This window comes from Zonotrichia leucophrys, chromosome 2 (genome assembly GCF_028769735.1).
Source record: "Zonotrichia leucophrys gambelii isolate GWCS_2022_RI chromosome 2, RI_Zleu_2.0, whole genome shotgun sequence".
Taxonomy (NCBI): Eukaryota; Metazoa; Chordata; class Aves; order Passeriformes; family Passerellidae; genus Zonotrichia; species Zonotrichia leucophrys.
The window spans coordinates 104,384,696-104,405,023 of NC_088171.1; the positions used below are offsets into that span (position 1 = coordinate 104,384,696).

At 40.5% G+C, this 20,328-nt stretch overlaps 1 protein-coding gene across 1 annotated transcript in view; it reads left to right on the forward strand.

Moving 5' to 3' along the window:
• Positions 1 to 20,328, forward strand: part of MYOM1 (myomesin 1) — a 64,900-nt gene that overhangs the window by 38,576 nt on the left and 5,996 nt on the right. Inside the window, exons 18-33 of the mRNA XM_064703206.1 lie at positions 548 to 732; positions 1,460 to 1,574; positions 6,039 to 6,195; positions 7,074 to 7,180; positions 7,291 to 7,335; positions 10,895 to 11,031; positions 11,867 to 12,011; positions 12,587 to 12,646; positions 12,898 to 12,965; positions 13,543 to 13,656; positions 14,215 to 14,302; positions 15,014 to 15,052; positions 15,146 to 15,251; positions 17,086 to 17,249; positions 18,799 to 18,835; positions 19,151 to 19,173. Of these exons, the coding sequence (XP_064559276.1) occupies positions 548 to 732; positions 1,460 to 1,574; positions 6,039 to 6,195; positions 7,074 to 7,180; positions 7,291 to 7,335; positions 10,895 to 11,031; positions 11,867 to 12,011; positions 12,587 to 12,646; positions 12,898 to 12,965; positions 13,543 to 13,656; positions 14,215 to 14,302; positions 15,014 to 15,052; positions 15,146 to 15,251; positions 17,086 to 17,249; positions 18,799 to 18,835; positions 19,151 to 19,173 (1,590 nt within the window). The remainder of the gene's footprint in view (positions 1 to 547; positions 733 to 1,459; positions 1,575 to 6,038; positions 6,196 to 7,073; positions 7,181 to 7,290; positions 7,336 to 10,894; positions 11,032 to 11,866; positions 12,012 to 12,586; positions 12,647 to 12,897; positions 12,966 to 13,542; positions 13,657 to 14,214; positions 14,303 to 15,013; positions 15,053 to 15,145; positions 15,252 to 17,085; positions 17,250 to 18,798; positions 18,836 to 19,150; positions 19,174 to 20,328) is intronic.

Here is a 20,328-nt window from a genome sequence, read left to right on the forward strand (position 1 = left end):
GCAGCTTCTTTAGTTTTCTTTATCTTTCCTTCTTTGTTCCTCTACTGTGTCTGGCACGTTGCTTTCTAGTTTAAGTACTAGACATAAATACCTGTCTAAGGTACAAGGCAAAGAAGAATGGGACCTTGTAATCCTTGTCTAAATGTAAATCACTACAAGGCCAGATCCCTGACCTTTTAGCATTCATTGAAATTAATGAAAACAACCTCCGCTGACTTCAGTGGACTTTAGACCAGTCCTTGAAGCAGCACATTAGCTTAATAATTAACTTATTTCCCAGAGTTTGGGTATTATTTGTCCATTTTGTAAGCTCATGAATATTTGATCAAGATACCAATCTCAACCAATTAGATTGTGTTTTGGGTTAGTCTTTTTAATTAGCATGGGCTGTATTTTGTACATTGGGTCTAGGTATGATATAGAGGAGCTAAATGTTATATAAGTTCTGTGTGCTGTTCTGGGTTCTGTCTGGTTTTGGTTCTGGAGTCTTATGCACTGGTTCCTTTGGGATTTATTTTGACACCACACCCCAACTTTTACATTTCAGGGCCACCCCATGATGTCAAATGCACAGAAGTTAGGAAAGACTCTCTGGTGTTACTGTGGAAGGAACCAGTTTATTCTGGTCGTACTCCCGTAGTTGGTTATTATGTTGATATGAAGGAAACTGAAGCAAAGGAGGAACGCTGGAGAAGTGTCAATGAGAAGCCCCTTCAAAAGAAATACTTGAAGGTAAATTGCTGAAGATTCAAATACTGGCATAGCAGCATAACCTTGGGGAAGTCAGTTTTGACTGCATCATCCTGCACTGATCACGGCTCCACTTACTCAGTAGGCCATATTATACATAATTTTGTGGAATGACTTTGAAATGAGTGATCAGCAGTATCACAGTTCTAGAGATAAGCCTGAAGTAGGTTTGCTATTTTTATACTTTTCAGAATATTTGAAAGACAAGTAATTTTAAAGTGTGATCCTTTCATATATGTTTTATAGGAGTATCCCCAGGTGACACAATTTCAGTATAATTCTTCAAGTCACTGCAATTAACTCGGTACTATTAAATTCTTTCTTGTTTCTAAATAGGTGTGGCTGGCACTTATTACCCTGATGATTTCATTTTTCAAAGCCAGCATTTATGTGCAGTAAAAGACGATGTTTCAGAGGTCAATGTACATGAGTTAAAAACATCCTGTTCCAAAACTAGTCCTCCTTTTGCTAAGAAATCAATGACAGCAATGATGCTGCCTGAACATTAACTATGCACACAAGGAAGGAGCAAGTCACACAGATTAGTCATGTCACTCTGGAGCTGAATATAAAAAAAAAAAAAGAAAACTGGAAAAGAAACAAAACAAGAAAGGAAATAGAATTGTCACATACCCAGACTGATCTTAATAAGTGTGAAATTAAAATCAGGGTTTTGCAACACACCACTATTTATATTTGGTTTCTCCAGATTGGTGGCCTGACACAAGGTGTGAGCTACGTGTTTCGTGTGCGGGCAGCAAACCAGGCTGGCGTTGGGAAGCCATCAGATGTCACAGATGCTGTCATAGCAGAGACACGACCAGGTTTGTTAGAAAGACTTCTTCCTTGTCATCATATTTACACAGGTTCCTGTTTGTGCAATGTGTTTACCTGCAGGCTACATGCCAGGAATCTGATCCTTCTCAGGTCAAGCTTTTTTATGAAGTAAGATATGAGCTGAGGGCCATATCTTGAGTTCACTGTCTGGTATGTTTTAAGGTCAGAACAGATTTTCTTATCGTAACTACAGGTTAAGGAATATAAAGATGCAGTAAAGTTGTAAGATTTGCATGTCTCTACAGGTAGGTGCCTAAGTAGAGGACCAAGTAAGATCAGCTCAACAAAACAATATTACAGATGTAAATTTGCCTTTCCTGCATTAAACCAGTTTTTTATGCTTTATCATTCTCCTTTTCTTATGTAATGTGGAAAGGATAAAAGAAAACATTTTTTTTCTCTTGGTCTTTGAAATAAAGGCTTTAAAAGCACAGTGAAGTCATTTTGAAGATCACTTTCAGTAGTGCAGTTCTTTGTTGGAAGAATCCTTGAAGGCAGGCTCCAATGTGTCTGTAAGATCAGCAAGAAACACAGGAATCAGTGCAAAGGCAGCATCTCCATACCTGGAACTTCAGAAAACCTCTGGGCTTTATTTAGCTGTACAAGTAACAGAGGTGACTGGTCAGAGACAACACTTTTTTGTCACCAAGCCCCCAACAGAAAACCCAACATGGACTTGTGGCTTCCTCATCTATATACTATTGTAGAAGTGCAGGGTCCTACAAGGTGCAAAAATGAAATCCCAGACATTTTAAACAAATCTAGTATAAGGTTAGTATGATGTAAGAAGGTACAGGGGTACAACTCCACCTGGATCCATCATACACCCTCTTCTCCTCTGACAATTCCCTTCCTACACCGGCAGACTTCATTTCCCTGGGATCCTTTCCCAGCTTCTGACCCCTAGGTTAATTTTTACATCCTCTTGCTCAGCTCTCATGCGTGCCCAATCCTTATGACCAGGGCAGCAAAAATTCTAACAAGTATTGAGTTAGACCTCAGTGAGGCTGTAAGTCAAAAAAAGCCTGAAAAAGGAGGTCTGAAGCTGGGGGTGTAAAAGAACTGGAAAGCTCAGGCTAGGGAGGCTGGGGTGACTGTGACTGCTATTGAGCTGGGATAGGGAAAAGAGACTGGAAGGAGCAGATGGTCAGTTGAAAGCATGTAAGATTGGGATACAAGGACAAAAATAAGCTAAGTAATTGTATGAATAAGAAGGGTTTGAAACAGGAACTTTGAAAAATATAGGAAACATAATTTCAGATCTATAAGCTGCTGAAGCACCAGGGCTGTTTCTATCACCTGCAAGGGGAATAAGGCAAACCTTAAAAATTTATTCCTGAAAACAGCTATATGCAGCAGCCACTTCTAATAAGAGAATTAAGCCACTATTAAGACTAAGCTTTTGGCTTTGCTAATCCATTTTCATTGAGGGTTAATATCTGTGCATCATACTTCTGATAAAACATTGTGGTGGTAACACTCTTCAAGTGTCCTAAATAAAGGATTAACCATGTTACTACAACTGAGAAAAAATACAAACAGACTCTTGTGAAGATGACCAAAAAGGCCAAAAAAATTGTACAGTGTTCACTCAAAAGATGTGAACTTGAGCAGAACATTTGGTTTACAGACCTCACCATTAGAGAAGGAGAGTTCATAGGTATGACATCTGAGGGATCACCAGAAAGTGAGGATTTAGCCCAGTGAACACTCAGGGAAACTGAAAATTACTTACGTGTACAAATCTACTTGACCCATATTTTGAGCTGAGATCTGCTGATACAGAATCCACCAAACTAAGCTTCTTAGAGGTATTAAGAAAAGACAAAAACTTATTTAAAACAATTATTTCATAAAACAGCCTCCTGAGCAGGCTTCCACCTTTTCTCACTCTAACACAAAAATGTCGAGAAAAATCACACAATTTTTTTAAAATTACCACAAATATTTTGGTGCTGCACTCTGAATCATGCCTCTATTACCATCTTGGATGGAGACATATAATATTGTCAGGTCTCTCTAGAAAGTTCCTGCTGGAATGCTACTTTTGGTGAATGTGTATAATTACAAGACAGCTGAGATTTCTAATCAAATAATGCAAGCAGATAATATCCTGAATGAAAATACCTGCTTTCATACAAATTTGCCAACTGTCTTTATCCAAAGAAATGTGTAAATATAACTATTCAATACTTTGCATCCACTTTCTTTTCAATGAAAACCATGTTTATTTTGTACAGTTATCTTCTAAAATTAAATGAAGAATCCTAACCATGTAAACTAATACCAATCCAGACTACTTTTGATCTTTGGCTTCTCACAAAATCACTTTAGCATATGCAGATCTCACAGGAAACAAGAAAAATCTAAGAGCAGACTGCAACGCTTGTCTTGCTGCCCTTAGTCCTTGTTTATGTTGATACAAAGCAAAATTAGATTATGAGCTTGGATCAGCCACTTGAGAAGGGCCTGAACCTCAGAAAATGAGGAAACTGTCCCATTCAACTTCTCTAGCTGGCTGTATTCAAAATGATACCATTACCTCTAGCGTGTGGAAGATGTCTGCTTTGTGTTCTGTTATTTCTTTCCTTTCAATGCAACAAAATGCTTAGATAAATGGAGATGTGATATGGCATGTAAGTATTTTATTTCTTACTGTGACTCTAAGAGGAGCTCTGGATGATATGTTGAAACCACCAAGCTCTCTAGAGGAGGGAAATTAGGACTGTTAGTACAATGGCTGCTTCTTTGGCTCCACTTTGCAGGATAGGTGGAGTGAGTTCTTCAAATGTGGTCTGTAATTTAGACAATTTTTTTACTCATAGAAATATTAGAGGCAAATTCTATCATCACTTCTGAAAATAAATGCTATACATTGTTACCACAATGAAAATGCTTTGAAACGAATGTAAAAGATTCTATTGTTCAAATTACCCTTATGGCTGTAATTCTTTCCATGTCACATAAAGTGCCATCAAAAGATTAATGGGCTAATGATCTAGAAGAATCTAAACACTAATGAAATTTCAAGTGATGAATTTTGCATGTAATAAATTAAATTATAACAAAAAATTGCAAATATATTGTTGCCTAGTAAAATATTTGTAGGTCTCAGACTTCATTTATCATATAATGGTACTTAATGTGCTTCATGGCTGCAAGGGCTGATACATAACAGTACCAAAATGGGAATATTAATCTCATCTTTCATTAAATGCTTATGGCAAAGTGTGAAGACTGAGAAAGCTATCTGTACACAGATTGTCGTGACAGGAGCTGCTTGCAGTGCTGGAAAAGACATGTATAGTTTTGGGACGATGAAACACAGAAATCTCCTACTATGCTTGAGGGTCACTAAGAATTATGCTGAAAATAAAGCATTCAATCTCAGTGTCAGGAATAAGGCTCTTGTCTTTGAAGTACAATACGTTGTGGAGAAAGTGTGTCATTAGTATTCTGGGCAGCCCAGAATTGTCTTAGCCCAAGTAACAGGACATGAGTGCCCTATTCAGATGCGAGATCCAGCTCAGAGCTATTCAGAAAAGAAGGCTGGATGTCCTCCAGCCCCTCTCAGTGCACATGCTCTCCCTGACATTCTCAGACGAGTTGTTGAAATGAACATTAATGCCACAGATGACAAGTTCACTGGGTTGCCCAAATCCCAGATGAAATTCCCTCAGCTCCCCTGGGGTGTGAGGGAGCAGAATTGAGATGCCTTCAGGTTGCTGACCCAGGATTCACCCCCAAGGCCTTTCAAAGTACAAACTGGGTCACCCTATCCAGCTCAGTGACTGAAGGCTCTGGCAAGACTGGGTGGGTGACTTAAGCAGCTAATTGCAAATATTCACTCCCTTTGTGGGCCCAGGATTAATGGTGCAGACGGCATCAGGGCTGGGTGCCAAGCACAGCAATTAAACCAACCTCCCTGAGCAAAGCCAGTGTCACCAAAAATGGGCCTCAGTCACAAATGGGTGCTGCTGGGACAACTTGACTGCTTCCTCTTCTTCACCTCTTCAAATGCTCACATTTGCATGTTATTCCCTGTATAGCACTTACCCTATTAGAGAATAGGAAATCCATGCTGTATAATGAAAACTCTAACTACTGCTTACCATGGAAAATATTGCTATTTAATAGCTCAGACATTTAGTGGATTTAGAGTCTTGATTTCTTTACCCCTTTCAGGCTTTTTCATAGCAAATACTGCAACTCTTGTGTATGCTTACATTCACGCAAGTAAATCAGATGATTTATGATGTGTTTTAACCTGTGGATTAGAAAAAGAATTATTCTTGTAAATCAAAGACCAGGGATATCAATGAGTGCAGCAATTTATGTTCCAGCTGAGAAAATGGCAAAGATCTGCTTAATCCACTCTCTGAATGATATCTATGGAAATTTGTTTGCTGAATTCTCTGAGAAACTGGAATTGCCTTGTTCTGCTCTTTAAGGAACCAAGGAAGTGGTGGTTGATGTAGACGACAATGGAGTAATTTCCTTGAACTTTGAATGTGATCAGATGTCTCCAGACTCTAAGTTCATTTGGTCCAAGAATTATGAACCAATTGAGGATGATTCTCGACTGAACATCGATACCAAAGGCGGAAAGTAAGACCCTCAGGGGTAGCAATAGTCTTGTATTTGAGAGATCTAGACTGTCACAGAAATCCATCCTTTTAATGTATGACCTCAGGAAGAGTGAAAACTGTCTCTGTTACTTGATGGTTGCTTCCTGAGAATGCTGTTCTCCAGTAAATCCATACCCAGACCATTTGGCAATTGTAGCTTGCACAGAATGAGTCAGACCTCCTCTGTAGGTACTTTGGTGATGTTTAGGCATGGGGAGAGAAAATCTGAGCCCTGTCACCTTATAACTTCTCAGTCAAGACAGATGATGATGATGACGATGATTATTATTATTCCTATTATTTTAAATCTCCAAATAATAAAATTATCTGGTTTCTTTAAAATGCTTTTGCCCTGTAACGCAGCTGTAATCTTTGGAACTGCTGCAGTAAGCAAGGCTTTCGTATGTCAGCATCACCATGGCCTGATTTGGTAGCTTGTATAACATCTCCAATCCTACTCTGTTTCTTCAGGCTTTTCCCAGAGGAAGACAAGGAGGATGCACAGGTTCAGCCTATGAAGGGCCTGTGTGCTCTCCTAGAAGCCATATTGAAAGAAACAGTGGCCCATCACAGTCATGGTGCTGCCATATGGAATCTGAGTTGACCTGTATCTACATTATCCTTCCAGGGTGATCAAAGCCTTGACAACATGCTTTTTTTGTTTTGGTGCCATCACCATTTACCACACGTGGTAGGACTTACTCTGATTTATAGCTGACAGAGCCACAGATTTGTCTGTTCAGTCAGAGCAAAAGCTAACACAAGGCTAATCATATCTGGTAATATAGACAGAAAGTAGGGGCTTGGTTCAGATGGATTTTACCTTTTCATCATAATTGGTTTTTTCCCCCCTTATAGGTCTAAACTTTCCTTTAAGAATCTTGGAGAAGATGATTTGGGAATTTACTCTTGTATTGTCACAGACACTGATGGAGTTTCATCAAGCTACACAATTGATGAGGAAGGTAGACACAATGCCTACTAAACATGCCTAGTTTGCTTTCACATCTGCTGTCTCTCAGATCCAAAAGGCATGCACACACCTCATATTACTCCTTTTTTATGTCTTTTGCAGAAATGAAACGCCTGCTTGCTCTGAGCCATGAACGGCAGTTCCCAAGTAAGTGAATAAGTCATGTCTGTAGGGGAGAGCTTTGCGTGCAGTGGGGTATCACAAGCCTGATCTAGTTCAGGATGTCCCTGCTCATAGCAGGGGGCCTGGACTAGCTGACCTTTGGAGCTCCCTTCCAGCCCAAACCATTCTGTGAGTCTATGGTTACAAACCTCCTGCCACCATCAGGTAAGGAGGCCACTATAGTAATTTCAAGTGAAAGTGGATTTGGATTGAAAAATTTAAATTCTTTTTTTTCTGTCCCTCTTTCAGTACATTTGTATATTATTGATGTTCTTCCCAAACTATTGCAGGCTATTGGTCTATAAAATAAGTCTGTATAACAGCTGGAAAATAACTATCATACTGGCTTTGCTTCTTCTGCAGAACAGGCTTTAATACTTATTCAGCATGCTTGACCTGATTTGAAAACCAGAATTTGAAAGATTCTCTAATTTTACTCCAACCGAAGTTAACATAAGTTAAATTTAAGGTTAACAAATTTGGCAAGTGTAGTAAATTCAGCTGTAACGATCTATATATACAGAATTTTCCTGCTGAAATTCATTCTCTCCCTCTTTCCTGGAACATTTGACAAAATTTGAACATGCTTTCTACACTTGAGATGATATTTTTGTCATTTCCACAGACATTTATGATATCCTGGTAATAGCACAATTTGGTTATTTTTATTGGAATATTACTTGAGTAAAGGAGGGACAAATAATATTGGATTCCATAATGAATCTTAAAGCACACAACAAGATGAGACCTAAACCTGGTCTAATCTCCCACTATATTATCTTCTTTTTCATTCCAGGCACTAAAACTCTTGCCTGCATTTTAAAATCTTCAGCTTAGTGCATGCACTGCTGGCACTTCTTCCAGCTCAGCCCACATTGCACCTCTCAGCCCAGCCAATCCTTAGCTACAGAAATGGCCTTTTTGCCTACATCATCTCTCTCATTTCCTTCTTCGTCTTTTTCTCATTGGCTCTACTCTTCTCAGCATACAATATCACCTTTTGATAGCTTGATGACAGCCCAACCAAACCCTTGTTTACTCCCGCTCCTCCCAATCATCTTCTCCTAATTATATTTTCACACTACAAGTTGGTCATCACAAAACCTTGCTGCTATCTCATGACCTTAATTGCCCTGACCCTTCCCTTCTTGAGGCCACTTCCATGCTTTGTGTTCACTACTAGTGTCACAAAATATTGCCCCAGGACACAGATCAGATCATGTTTTTTGCACTGTGTCAGGTAACAGCACAGACATAGCTGTGCATGAGCTCCCAGAAGGCACAGGCAGAAAAGGGAGATCACTGCAGAAAGTATCCTTAAGGAGGAAACTTGTCTCATATGCTTTGGCCACTCTGGGCCCTTGTGTACACTTCAAGAAATATATCTGTTACAACCAGGATTTGAGATTCAGCTGTTTGTGCTTCTGAGCAGCAATTAATGGAACTTCTGCTTAGAAACACATGCAGCCAGTAACTCCATGGGAAAATGGATTGCTTGAATAAGAGCCTTACAGAGCACAGCCACGTATGGGTACGACAGTGTGTTGGTATGAGGCAAAAAGAAACTCTTCCAACTCCTCCATTTAGCAATTGCCCAAGGGCTGCCTGTCAAGTGCTGCCAGTAATTTGTAATGCTATACAAATAGGATGTAAAACCACCGGAAAATGCCTAAAATAGCTATCAGTGCTTATGAAAATATTTTAAATAAGACTTCTGCTCATGGCAGACTTTAAGGCAAATTTGTCCAGTTCCTTTAGGTTGAAAAGTGATCAGAGTTTTCTCCAAAAAAGAATCCTTTTGCATCCTTTCAGCCATTTATTTAACAGCTGCTGAGATACTTTTCTCTCTTGCATGTTAGACTAAGATATTCTTAGTTAATAACAGGCAAGCCAAGTGGGGGTTTAAAATTTCTGTAGAGCTGACAGTGAGACAAAAGCAGTGCAGCCTGAAGTCTATTCACACTCCCACTTTGCTTCCTGCAGCAATTTCAGTTGCTTTGTTTTAAGAAATTATGCAAGCCCTGAGATTCCTTCTGTTTCTTGCACACACAGTGATGTGCTGGGTGAGGAAGGCTCACATGGACCATTTGCCCAGCAGGGACACAATACCATGGGGTTGTCTTTGCCCTGCTCCCTCATGGCAATGATGCCCTTCCAGGCTCCAGGATTTTCCCTCTCTGGTTAAGCATGTGCCTTTTCCATAATTCTGTTTCCTGGTGATTGTTGCCTCACCTCCCAGGAGCTTTGTTTTTATGACAGGCAGACCCTGTGCCACTCAGGCACTGAGAGCACACACGTGGGTGTAGGAGGGAGGAGTGAGTGTGACAAAGGAAGAGCTGAGGGGTCCTCACCCCCTAAGTCTGTTTGGCAGTGGGGTGGGGTGGCAGCTGTGCTCCAGAAGGCACCCCAGTCATTTAGAATGGAGCAAATAGCAGGATGAGAGAAACCAGGCTTGCTTTGGTCCCAGTCCTGTCCTGCTGCAGCTGAGGCTCTGCATACACTGAGCTAAAGAAACCAGCCTGCCCTGGGAGGAGTGCCTTCACACACATGATGACTGTATCATCATGTGTTTTGCAACGTGTTTGTGCACTGTCCTCAGCTGCTACACCCTAGCAACACAGACTTTACACTAGTGAGAAAGTGGAGCCCGGGGGAGAGTTCACACACAGCAGGGCACATAATACTGAGAGTGTGATTTTTACTGAGAATCTGCACATCCACCAAGACAGATAGCATGATGGAAGTCAGTGAGATGAGCAAAATGCTACAATGTCAGAGTCTAAATCCTCATGCTTAATGTTGCTGATTATGGTGTCTTAAAGGAAAGTTAAAGTGAAAGCAAGCTGAGGACTGTTACTAATAGGAACTAACTAACTAAAAGAGAGTTACCTATGGTATAGTACATGATTTTTACATTTTTTTCCCCTGTTGACACACTTGGTTTATATGTGGGGGCTTCAGTTACTCATAAGGAAACAAAATGTACTGGGGAGACTGAAGATGTGTTGGGATATTTAGTGAATTCTGGAGATGGAGGTTCCACTCAGGAAAGGATCAGAGTGTTTTCAAAAATCTCCCAACCTACAGCTCAGCAGCTGACTTTCTGATCCAGCTTTGTGCTTGGAGATTTGTTTGTGTTTTGTTTTGGTTTTTTCCCTCTGAGTCAGTTCACTGTCTTACAGTAATATTATTAGACAACTCATTAAACATGGGTCTGCAGCATACAGACTCATATAGTGCTGCACAGATACTTGCAGTTTGCATTTGAAATAGCTTTGTTTTAGAATGGAGCATAAATCAAATCTTGAACACTTTTAGTTTGGTCAGACCTTGTGATTGAAGGATCAAAAGCCTAAATCTCATCTGTCATTCTAGGTATATGTGGGTGGAGAGGCATTCTGTCTATGTGAAGAGCTGTTATGAGCTAGTTACCTTGCATGCAGTATTTGAGTATGGGAGGACTAAGTGGCTTTCTGGTTGTTGCAGACAATAGTTGTTGGGGCACAGGCAAAACAGGCATCATTCCTTTCTTTCTTCTTTGTAGCTGTCCCACTTATCTCTGAGTTGGCAGTGGAAATCTTGGAGAAAGGAGAAGTGAGATTCTGGCTGCAAGCTGAAAAACTGTCTGGCAATGCAAAGGCCAATTTTGTGTTTAATGATAAGGAGATTTTCAATGGAGAGGTAAGGCTTTTCACTGCTTACATGTGTTTGCATTTTCATGAGTATCAATGAGGATTAGTGTCTCTAGTATACTTCCAACTAGTGTTCCACTCTGATGAATTTTCATGAGAAATAGCATATGTCATGGAAAGCGTGATTAGAAAGAATTTATCCATAGTTCTGAGGTCCAGATTAATTCTACTGGATACATTTTGTAAAGGGAAGTTATATGCCTTCCTGCCACTTTTGTGAATACCGCCTGTTCTATTAACTGTGATTTCAAGGAATCACTGCAATTGCCCAGACTCCTCCTACCTCCTTCATCTATAGCCCTAGAATGCTCTTATTCTCACCTGTCTTTGTGGTTTGAAGGAATTTGTTACATCACAGAAAAATTCCCAAGTGTTTGTTTCCAGCTGCAGAACTTGTTACACCCAAAGATGGGACGTGGCATGATTTTGTTGCAACACTGATATCAGATAGAGGCAGAGATGGAGCATTCCAGACACAACCTTGTATAGTATAATCACCCTTAAAAGAAAGCATTATTCTGAAGAGATGCAAATCTAAACCTTTCTAATGAAAAAGATTATAGTACTCACTGTGCAACACGCATAACATGTGCTTGTACAGCATCAGTAAATAAACAGATTTATTTATTTGGTTGTACATTTGGAGCTGGAGCTAAAGACAGTGAGTCTAGAATAGGATGGTGATCTGTACAAATGGGAACCTGAAGATGTAGGAATCCAAATAAAGAAAACAAAGTTTCTCCTAAAGAGACCATTATAACACTTCACAAATATTTTCTGTCTCTGACATGTATTAATTGTTGCTTTACTTTCCACTCCTGCAGAAATACAAAATGAAAGTGGACAAGAATACTGGCCTTGTTGAAATGATTATGGATAAGCTTGAGGAAAAGGATGAAGGCACTTACACGTTCCAGCTGCAGGATGGAAAAGCAACCAATCAGTCTAGTCTGGTCCTCATTGGTGATGGTAGGCTGATCTGCATTATGCAGGGGGTTGGCTTTTCACTGTTTTCAACACCAACAGATCTTTCAGTTTTTTTATGTCACAATTTTGCCTGCCTTCTACAGGACAGAGCGTGTGTGTGAACTGAAATTTTTAAAGTGATGGGAGAAATGGGAATTGTTACAGAAATGTAAAATACTGCAGCATGTTTTGGTTTGCTTTCCTATGGGTGGAATGAACATTTCCCATATAAAAAGCCCATTCAGCTGGGAACAAGCAGCTGCACCTGTTAGAGCTCAAACAGCTGCTGACTCTGCTGCCTCTCATTTGCCTTCCTACCAGGAGCTGCATGATTGGGGATTGCACATCATCAGGCAGGACACATAAAACTCCTGATGATTGCAAGCAGCTGGGGAAGTTGAGTTAGCCACAATCAGCTTCTGACACCCTGGAATGTCCAGTGAAAACCTGATCCTATGGCCAGCTTCTCCCTGGCATCCAAGGAACAGAGTTAGACTGAACTGTTACAGTGACATTCAGCATTGTACAAATGGCACATGAAGTTTAACCTTGTATTTCTTACTGGTTTTAATTCCTAGTATTCAAGAAGCTACAGGATGAAGCAGATTTCCAGAGAAAAGAGTGGCACAGGAAACAAGGTGATAATACAAATACTTATAAGTATCACATATGTGTTAGTCTGTTAAGAGTTTGTTTATAGCTAGATATGTTCATTTGAAATGCATGGGTTTTGTTGTGCTACGTGGGTACTTCTGAAGCAGAAATAGGAAAAATAAAACCACATTAAAATATAACAGAATTCTTGTCAAGTAAAACACGTCTGTCTTTCATTTTGCATTATGAATACCATTGATGAGACCTTTAAAAACATTCCTGTAATTTCAAACAGGTCCTCATTTCGTGGATAAACTGGGATGGGAAGTTACTGATGAGTGTAATGTGATGTTGAAATGTAAGGTAAGGGGAAAGGAAAACCCTGAGTACAATATTCAGAGTACACCACACAGGCCTACCACTACCTAGATGGTTGGGAAGGGACTAAAGAGATGCCCTTTGCTTTTGTACTCCCAGCTGCATGTTGGACAGGGACAGAGCCTCTGAAGGTTAATCCTGCTGAGGCAACAGCTCATTGCATGTAACAAAATATGTTGGAAAATAGCTTGAATTTCTTTCTTCAGGTCCATCAGCCACCCACTCAGAGACAGGCAGCTGGAAAGGAATGACAAGTCTTTGTAAATCCAGGGACTAATTCATTTTTGGCCTGTTTATGCATGTAGAAATTTCCTGGGCAGGATCAACTCATTCCCTGGTCTCCTTTTCTCTCTGTTTGCATCCCTGTTGTTTTCCCTCTTGCCTCCCTCATTTTAAAATGGAGGCCTGCAGTAACTCACTGCTATCAGGTTGTAAATCTTGCTGTTCCTCCTTGAGAGACCTGAACACACTAACCCATGGAACAAGCTGACCCAAATTACAACACTGAGCTCCCCTGCTCAGGTGAAGTGAATAATTGCAGTGTGGTTTCCATCCATTTTAGGTGGCTAATATTAAGAAGGAAACACACATTGTGTGGTACAAAGATGACAGGGAGATAATGGTAGATGAAGAACATGACTTCAAGGATGGTGTGTGTACTCTGCTGATATCAGAGGTGAGTGACTGTCTTCACTAGCCTTCAGTTGAGTTCACATGAGTTATATGATCTAATCTGGTACTCCAGCAGAACAATTGAAAAAGGAAGTGGGTTTTAAAAATGGAAAAGCTCACAAGGCGTCTGTGTTTTCACTAAAGCAAATGTCTGTCTGTAACTGCTTGTTCAGATTTTCAGGAAATGATGACAGAAGAGATAATAAGCTTGTCACTTCCTTTGCATGTCAATTTAGCAACAGATTGAGACCACATTTCTATTCTGAATAGCATTTGGAAAGTGCTTGTCACTCAGGCTTTCAGAGCCACCAGAGGGGTCTGGTTCATACCCAGCCTTGCAGCAGATCTGGGGCAGGACAAGGTCCTGCACACCAGGACCTCCTGCCAAAGCCCACCCCAGCACCCCAGGCAGGAGGAGGGCAGCTGGGGGGGACAGGGGCAGCCTCAGGCACCGGGTACCTGCTGGGGACAGGGACAGGATATCTGCTGGGTTCACAAGTAAAATCTGTATTTTTCTACAGTACCTGTTCTGAAAACTGGTTTTACCATTACAATATTGCAGTTTTCTAAGAAAGATGCTGGCACATATGAAGTCATTCTGAAGGACGACAGAGGAAAGGACTCCAGTGAGCTGAAGCTCAAGGACACAGGTCAGAGTCTGGCTGTGCTCAGCCACACCAGCAGATACCAGGGCTGAAGTGGGTTCAGAGTAATACAGGCATCTTCATGTGTTGCCTTCCTGTGGCTTTGTTTCTCATGCATACAACACCATCTGATTAGAAAAACTGAGATTTTTCGGTTCAAATAACATTTGAATACAGCTTATTGCATCTGGATTCTGTATAATTTTGGGAGCATACAGTGATTACCACTAAGCAAAATTACAACACATTTCCTCAGGGGGCTATCAATAAACCTACAAGTATAGAAAAAATTACATAACTAGATCATTTAAAAATATTTTTATTATATTTTGTCAATTGCATACATGCAAAGAGGCCTTTCCACTTACTGTGATTACTATGTTCTTAACATTCCACTCCTATCCATTAGAATGTGTACAAATGAGTTAGCATTCCAGCTGAACAGCATCATTTACAAAAAAAAATAATATAACATTGTCTTGTTCAGCTGCAGCAGTATTCATCAAGACTGCACTTAAATAAAGCCTGGAAACTGTAAAATAACAGGCTACATTTCTGCATTACTCAGATTTCTAATGTGCTTGAAAAGGTAGCTTTTTCAAAGACTGATTTTTCAAACCTTCTGGGAGAATATTTCAGAGCCAGTACTTGTGCTTACTGTTGACTGTGCTTGAACTGCAGACACAGAGTCTTAGTCTCTGGATTTTATTTCCACAGCTTTTGCAGATCTGATGAATGAAGTATGCAGAAGGATTGGTAAGCACTTAATTCTTTTTTCAAATGAATGACTCATTGTGGCACTCAATGAATGGCTGTATGGCTGCATAAAACCATGTGCTCTTCTTTCAGCTTTATCTGCAACAGACCTGAAAATCCAGAGCACAGCTGAGGGTATCAGACTGTACTCCTATGTTACTTATTATGTAGAAGATTTGAGAGTAGGCTGGGTACACAAGTAAGTACACAAGGGTTTTGCAAAACCCAGTGCAATTTTGGTTTCATAGATCCAGAAAGAACCTGGATTTGCAAGAGATGAGGCCCAGGTTTCCCTTCCTCTCTCATGAGTCCTTATCTCATATGAGTTTGTTTCAGTCAATTACATTCACAGGAATATGAATGTATTCATATTCCTGTGAATGTAATCAGTATGAGAGTCAGGTGTGCTGGTTCCAGGCCCTCCTGTTGTTTCTCTCATGAAAGACAGCCCCATGCCACAGGATGCCAGCAGGATGGTGCTGCTTCAGAGCACTTCCCATCTCCCCAGTGGGAGCTGCATCTTTCCCTGACTCAGTTTTATGGAGTGATGCAAATATAGCCAAAAAACCATCAGGCTTCAAAAGAGGCCAGCAACACCGGTTCAGAGATACCTGCTCTGGAGGTCTGCTTGTCTAGAAGCCACAATTCAGTGGAACTGGGACAAGCAGGCATATCCTCTTAATGCATGGCTTCATTTTTAGGAGGCAAAGCAAATTCCAGCATGTGCCTGGGGCAGTAAAATCCAGACAAACCCTCCTGCAAGCACTGCAAACATAACCAAGACAGACAGAAGAACTGAGATTTCAAAAAAGAATTTGAATGCCCAGCTTCCCATAAAATTAATGGGAGTTGCACATCCAAATCTATGAGACAGCTTTGAGTTCCCAGCCAGCACAAACAGCTTGCACTGGAAAACCCAGAGGAGTAAATAAGAGAAGTAAACAACTTAGATCACTTCAAATCTATTATTACTATTCTTGCTGTTTCACTTCCTGTGGACATGGTAGTTGTTAGTCTGCATGATGGAATCTGAATTACTGATCTCTCAATAAAACTCATGTAAATGAGGCACAGAACACCCAGGATGTGCTGTACCAGGCTTGCTGTAATTATTGACACTGATGTTAACCAGCACCATGTCAGAGAAATAAAGCCATTGGAGGCCTTCTTGTTTCTTGGCACTCATTCTGACCTGGTATCATCCAAAGTCCCAAGTATTTCAAATAAGTGGAAGAGAATATGAAGTATTGTGGTGGTTTTTTGCCCCTCTCTCTTTCTCTCTTTTCTCCATTTCATTTTTAGAAACTTGTTTCATCTTGAAGCATGTCAAATTAATCTAGAAATTTTTTTTTCCCCTCCAGTGCATTCAAAGTTATCAGTTTAAAGATAGCAAGGAAATGAGTAGCTTATTTGGCAAATATCTTTTGACTCATCCAGGGAAATTAACTGCTTAGCTAGAAAGCTAAGAAATTGATTTTGGGGGGTGAGGGATGGGGGTGTTGGGTTTGTTTTTTCTTTTGTTTTCTGTTCTTTTAATGGAAGAAGATATGCTTATGTCGAAGTGTGTTTAAATTCCAAACATAGTAGAGCATCACAAATCCTTCCAGCTGGACAAACACCATTTCTGACAAAAGTGGGGGGTTTTTTGTAGATACAGCCCTGTATACTTTTGTTTTGCCCAAGCAGAAATAAATGCTAAGAAGAGAACAGCAACATTTCTGGATGCCTGGGCTACCCTTCACATCTGGTTTTTAGACTTGTACAGCTTTTCTATGGCTCAGGTTGCAGACTGAGATGCATAATCCTTCTGCAAGCTCTGAGGACGGCTGGACCTTGAACAGGGAAAGGCTGTCACACTGATTCTAGCTCACAACTGTAGCAAGGGCTTGACTTCAAAGGTTTCAGAATATGGTGGCATACCATGGTGTCTTGGAAATCATTTAGTAACTCCAGGTGTGCTCAGTGGCTCAACATGAGCAAACCCTTTTTATCCTGCAGTAAAGCCAAAAGGTAACATTGTTTTGTGCTTTCAGTGATACCCAGATTAAGTTCACGGACCGGATGAGGACTGGTGTCACCGGGGAGCAGATCTGGCTGCAGATCAATGAGCCGACTCCACAGGACAAAGGCAGATACATAATGGAACTCTTTGATGGCAGCACAACGCACAAAAAGACAGTGGATCTTTCTGGCCAAGGTAGGCCATTCCCTCTGCTAACATCATCTCAGTGTGGGCAGTGTGCTGTGGCACTGTGGCAGTATCTACAGCAGCATCTTGCCACAGAAGGTTGGGTCACCCTTTGGGGTCTGTGTGTGCACCCGCCAGTCTGGCTTTTCTTGTAGAGACTGTGTCAACAAGCCTGACAGAGTTAAGAAGCATTTTTGGACAATACTCTCAGGCACACAAAGTAGCACTAGGGGATGGTGCTGTGTGGGACTGGGAGTTGGACTTGATGATCCTTGTGGGTTCCTTCCAACTCGGCTTACTCAGTGATTATGTGATTTGTTCTCCCCAGACCACACCATTTGTTTTCCCCAACCTGTGCTCTCAAGTAATAAAATAAAAACCGCTTTTTCCTAATCCAAATACCCACTTACAGTCTGCCTACTGAGATGCCAGCCCAGTTTCAGAGCTATTTTACAAAATCCCTTGTGTTGCTGGCATTGATTGGCAGTTTTAAATATGAATTGTAGCACTGAATGCCTTCTGTGTGTCTCTCTTCCAAGGAATATTTCCAGGAGGAAGTGAGGGACGAGTTTGTTCTGATACTTTCCTACCCTATTTCTTTGATGGGTGTAATAAAACTCCTCATTCTTCAGAGATGCCAGGACCTCTCATCAGCATGAGGAAGGACTGCTAGGGGAAAAATTTGGATTGACTGTTGGAAGCTTTTACTCTGAGAGACCTCTCAGATCCTAGAGAACAGATTAACTCCTTCCAAACTGCTCTTTCCATTCCCAGCTGTTCCCATCCCTAAAGCTTCAGTTTTTGTTTGCAACTTCTGTGTAAGGGTGATAACATTTTAATCATCTCCATGCTGCTCCTTCTGTACTCAACTCCACTTTCTAGGAAAAGACATTTCTTCTTCCCTGTCAAAGCAGGAGAGATTGACCTCCCCCACGATGGCAGCTTAGCCTGAATTTTCAAAGGAGACAGCAATTTGTTGTTCTCTTTGCTCGTAGCCATCAGTGTGATGCTTCAAGCAGATGGGAAAAATCCTTGGAAAATCATCTCTTTTGTATTCCATAACCCAGTGGTCTCTGAAGTGGGTGTGTGCAAGATGACCCAATGTACTTCACATGTATACATCTGCACTCCCTGTATACAAATAAATTTATATACAGGGAGTGCATGCTCAAAATAATTTTATATAGGGATGTACAATATAAAGAGTTTGGAGGGTCACTGCCATAATCCCTCATTTAGGTGATGTATTGTGCATTTCTTTCTCTCTTCTGTGAAATTACTTCAGCTACTACTTTCTTGCCCTCTGTCTTAAAGCCTGACTTCTGGAAGAAAAAAGTGTGTTTATGCATTCATATGTACATATAATAGCTGCCATATACCAGATGGCCTTTATCATTCAAACCATTCAGCATTTTAGTGTTTGTACAGTACACATGCACGCATTTTAAATTTTACATTTTAAATTTATTACATCTACATTTTAAATTTATTTATTAATTTTAAATTTAAACTGATGTGATTATTTCTCTCTAAATGTACTTTTTTCCTCTTTACAAAGCCTTCGATGAAGCCTTTGCTGAGTTCCAGAGACTAAAGTAAGTATTATGCCATCTAAATACAGTAATGGCAGCCATAAAATAATAACAGTATTTGTTTGTTTTGTGCTGGAGATAACTTTATCTTATGAAACAAGTCCTAGTCATACAGAAGCCCGTAGGAGTTTGGCATGTGACTTCTTTGGTGCAACTCTTATATAACAGTCAGGTAGCAAAGGAAAAGTTCTATTGCCAAGCTATGAGAGAGATTTTCCTTAATGGATTAAAAGCAGTTAAAAAGATAATCTATTTTTCTATCATTCTAAGTAAACCTTAACTGAAATTGGCCTTTCCCTTTGTTTCTTTCAACTCCAGGCAAGCTGCAATTGCAGAGAAAAGTAAGTAGGCCTTCTTTGACAATGATTGCAAGAAACTGTTCATGAAGCTTGTCTTCCTCTCCAGGAAGGTTGTGTGTTGGGAAAGAGGGGGCATGCAGGCATGTTTATAAGCATGTGCTCATCCTAAAACAAGTTTGTCCTTACACCAAGGAGAACTAAGTGACCCTCTGTTGATTTAACATTGGTGCACTTTGCAGCTAATCAAATTATTCTTATGGGTTAGGTTGATTTTTCTCATCCAAGCTCCTGTTCTCAGTATCAGTTAGCCTTCTCTAAAAATAAACTTTATTGCTAGGATCTCTCATGCATGTTCTCTGCACAAAAGTCTCTTTGTTTTCAAAGACTGAGAAAATAATTTGACTAGTTTTGAATCCTCTAAAATGTCAAATGGCTCTGCATTACTTACAGAAATGGGTAAGAAAGCAACAGTAGCTTTTGAATTGCTTAGAATCTCCTCACACTTTTGCCTGTATGTCATTTCCAACAGAGCAACTAAAACAGAAGTATGTATTAACTACTTAAGGAGTAAGTTATTAGCCTTCAACTTGAATTATTAAACTCATTATCCTCCCTACTTACGGAAGAAGCCATGGAAAAATGAACCGTTCAAATTAATTTCAAATTACTTTCAGACCTGCATAAAAATGAGGGCAGAACTGGCATTTGAAAAGTTATTTGAGAAAAATGCATAGAGAGATAGAGCAGGGCTTGGATAGGAACAGTGACCCCCACAAAGGGGTCAGTGATTGCCCTGCCCTTTCATTCCTGGCCCTGGACTGCCCACAAGGCCCTGTTGACTGTCACAGCACAGTGCCTTTCCTGCTCCCCTCAGCTGTTATCTCTGGGCTCCAGAGCACATCTTTTACAGAGCACACCAGAGGGGAACATTCTGTACAGTTATTTCCTTCCTCTGTCAGGCTCCACCCAGACATGCAACGAACAAAATCCGTATTCCAGGAGAAGTGCACTGAAGCAGGCATGTGATTGGCTTATTTGTATTTGTCTAACACTGCTGAGGGACTCTTGAGTTTAAAGCTAGATCAGTCAGGTACCAGTCTCATTTACACACAGCTACACACAAGTGGTGGAACTTCATTTTTGACACTGAGACTGAAGTCTGTCTTTGTATCTAGATTAAAAGCCAATCACCAACCA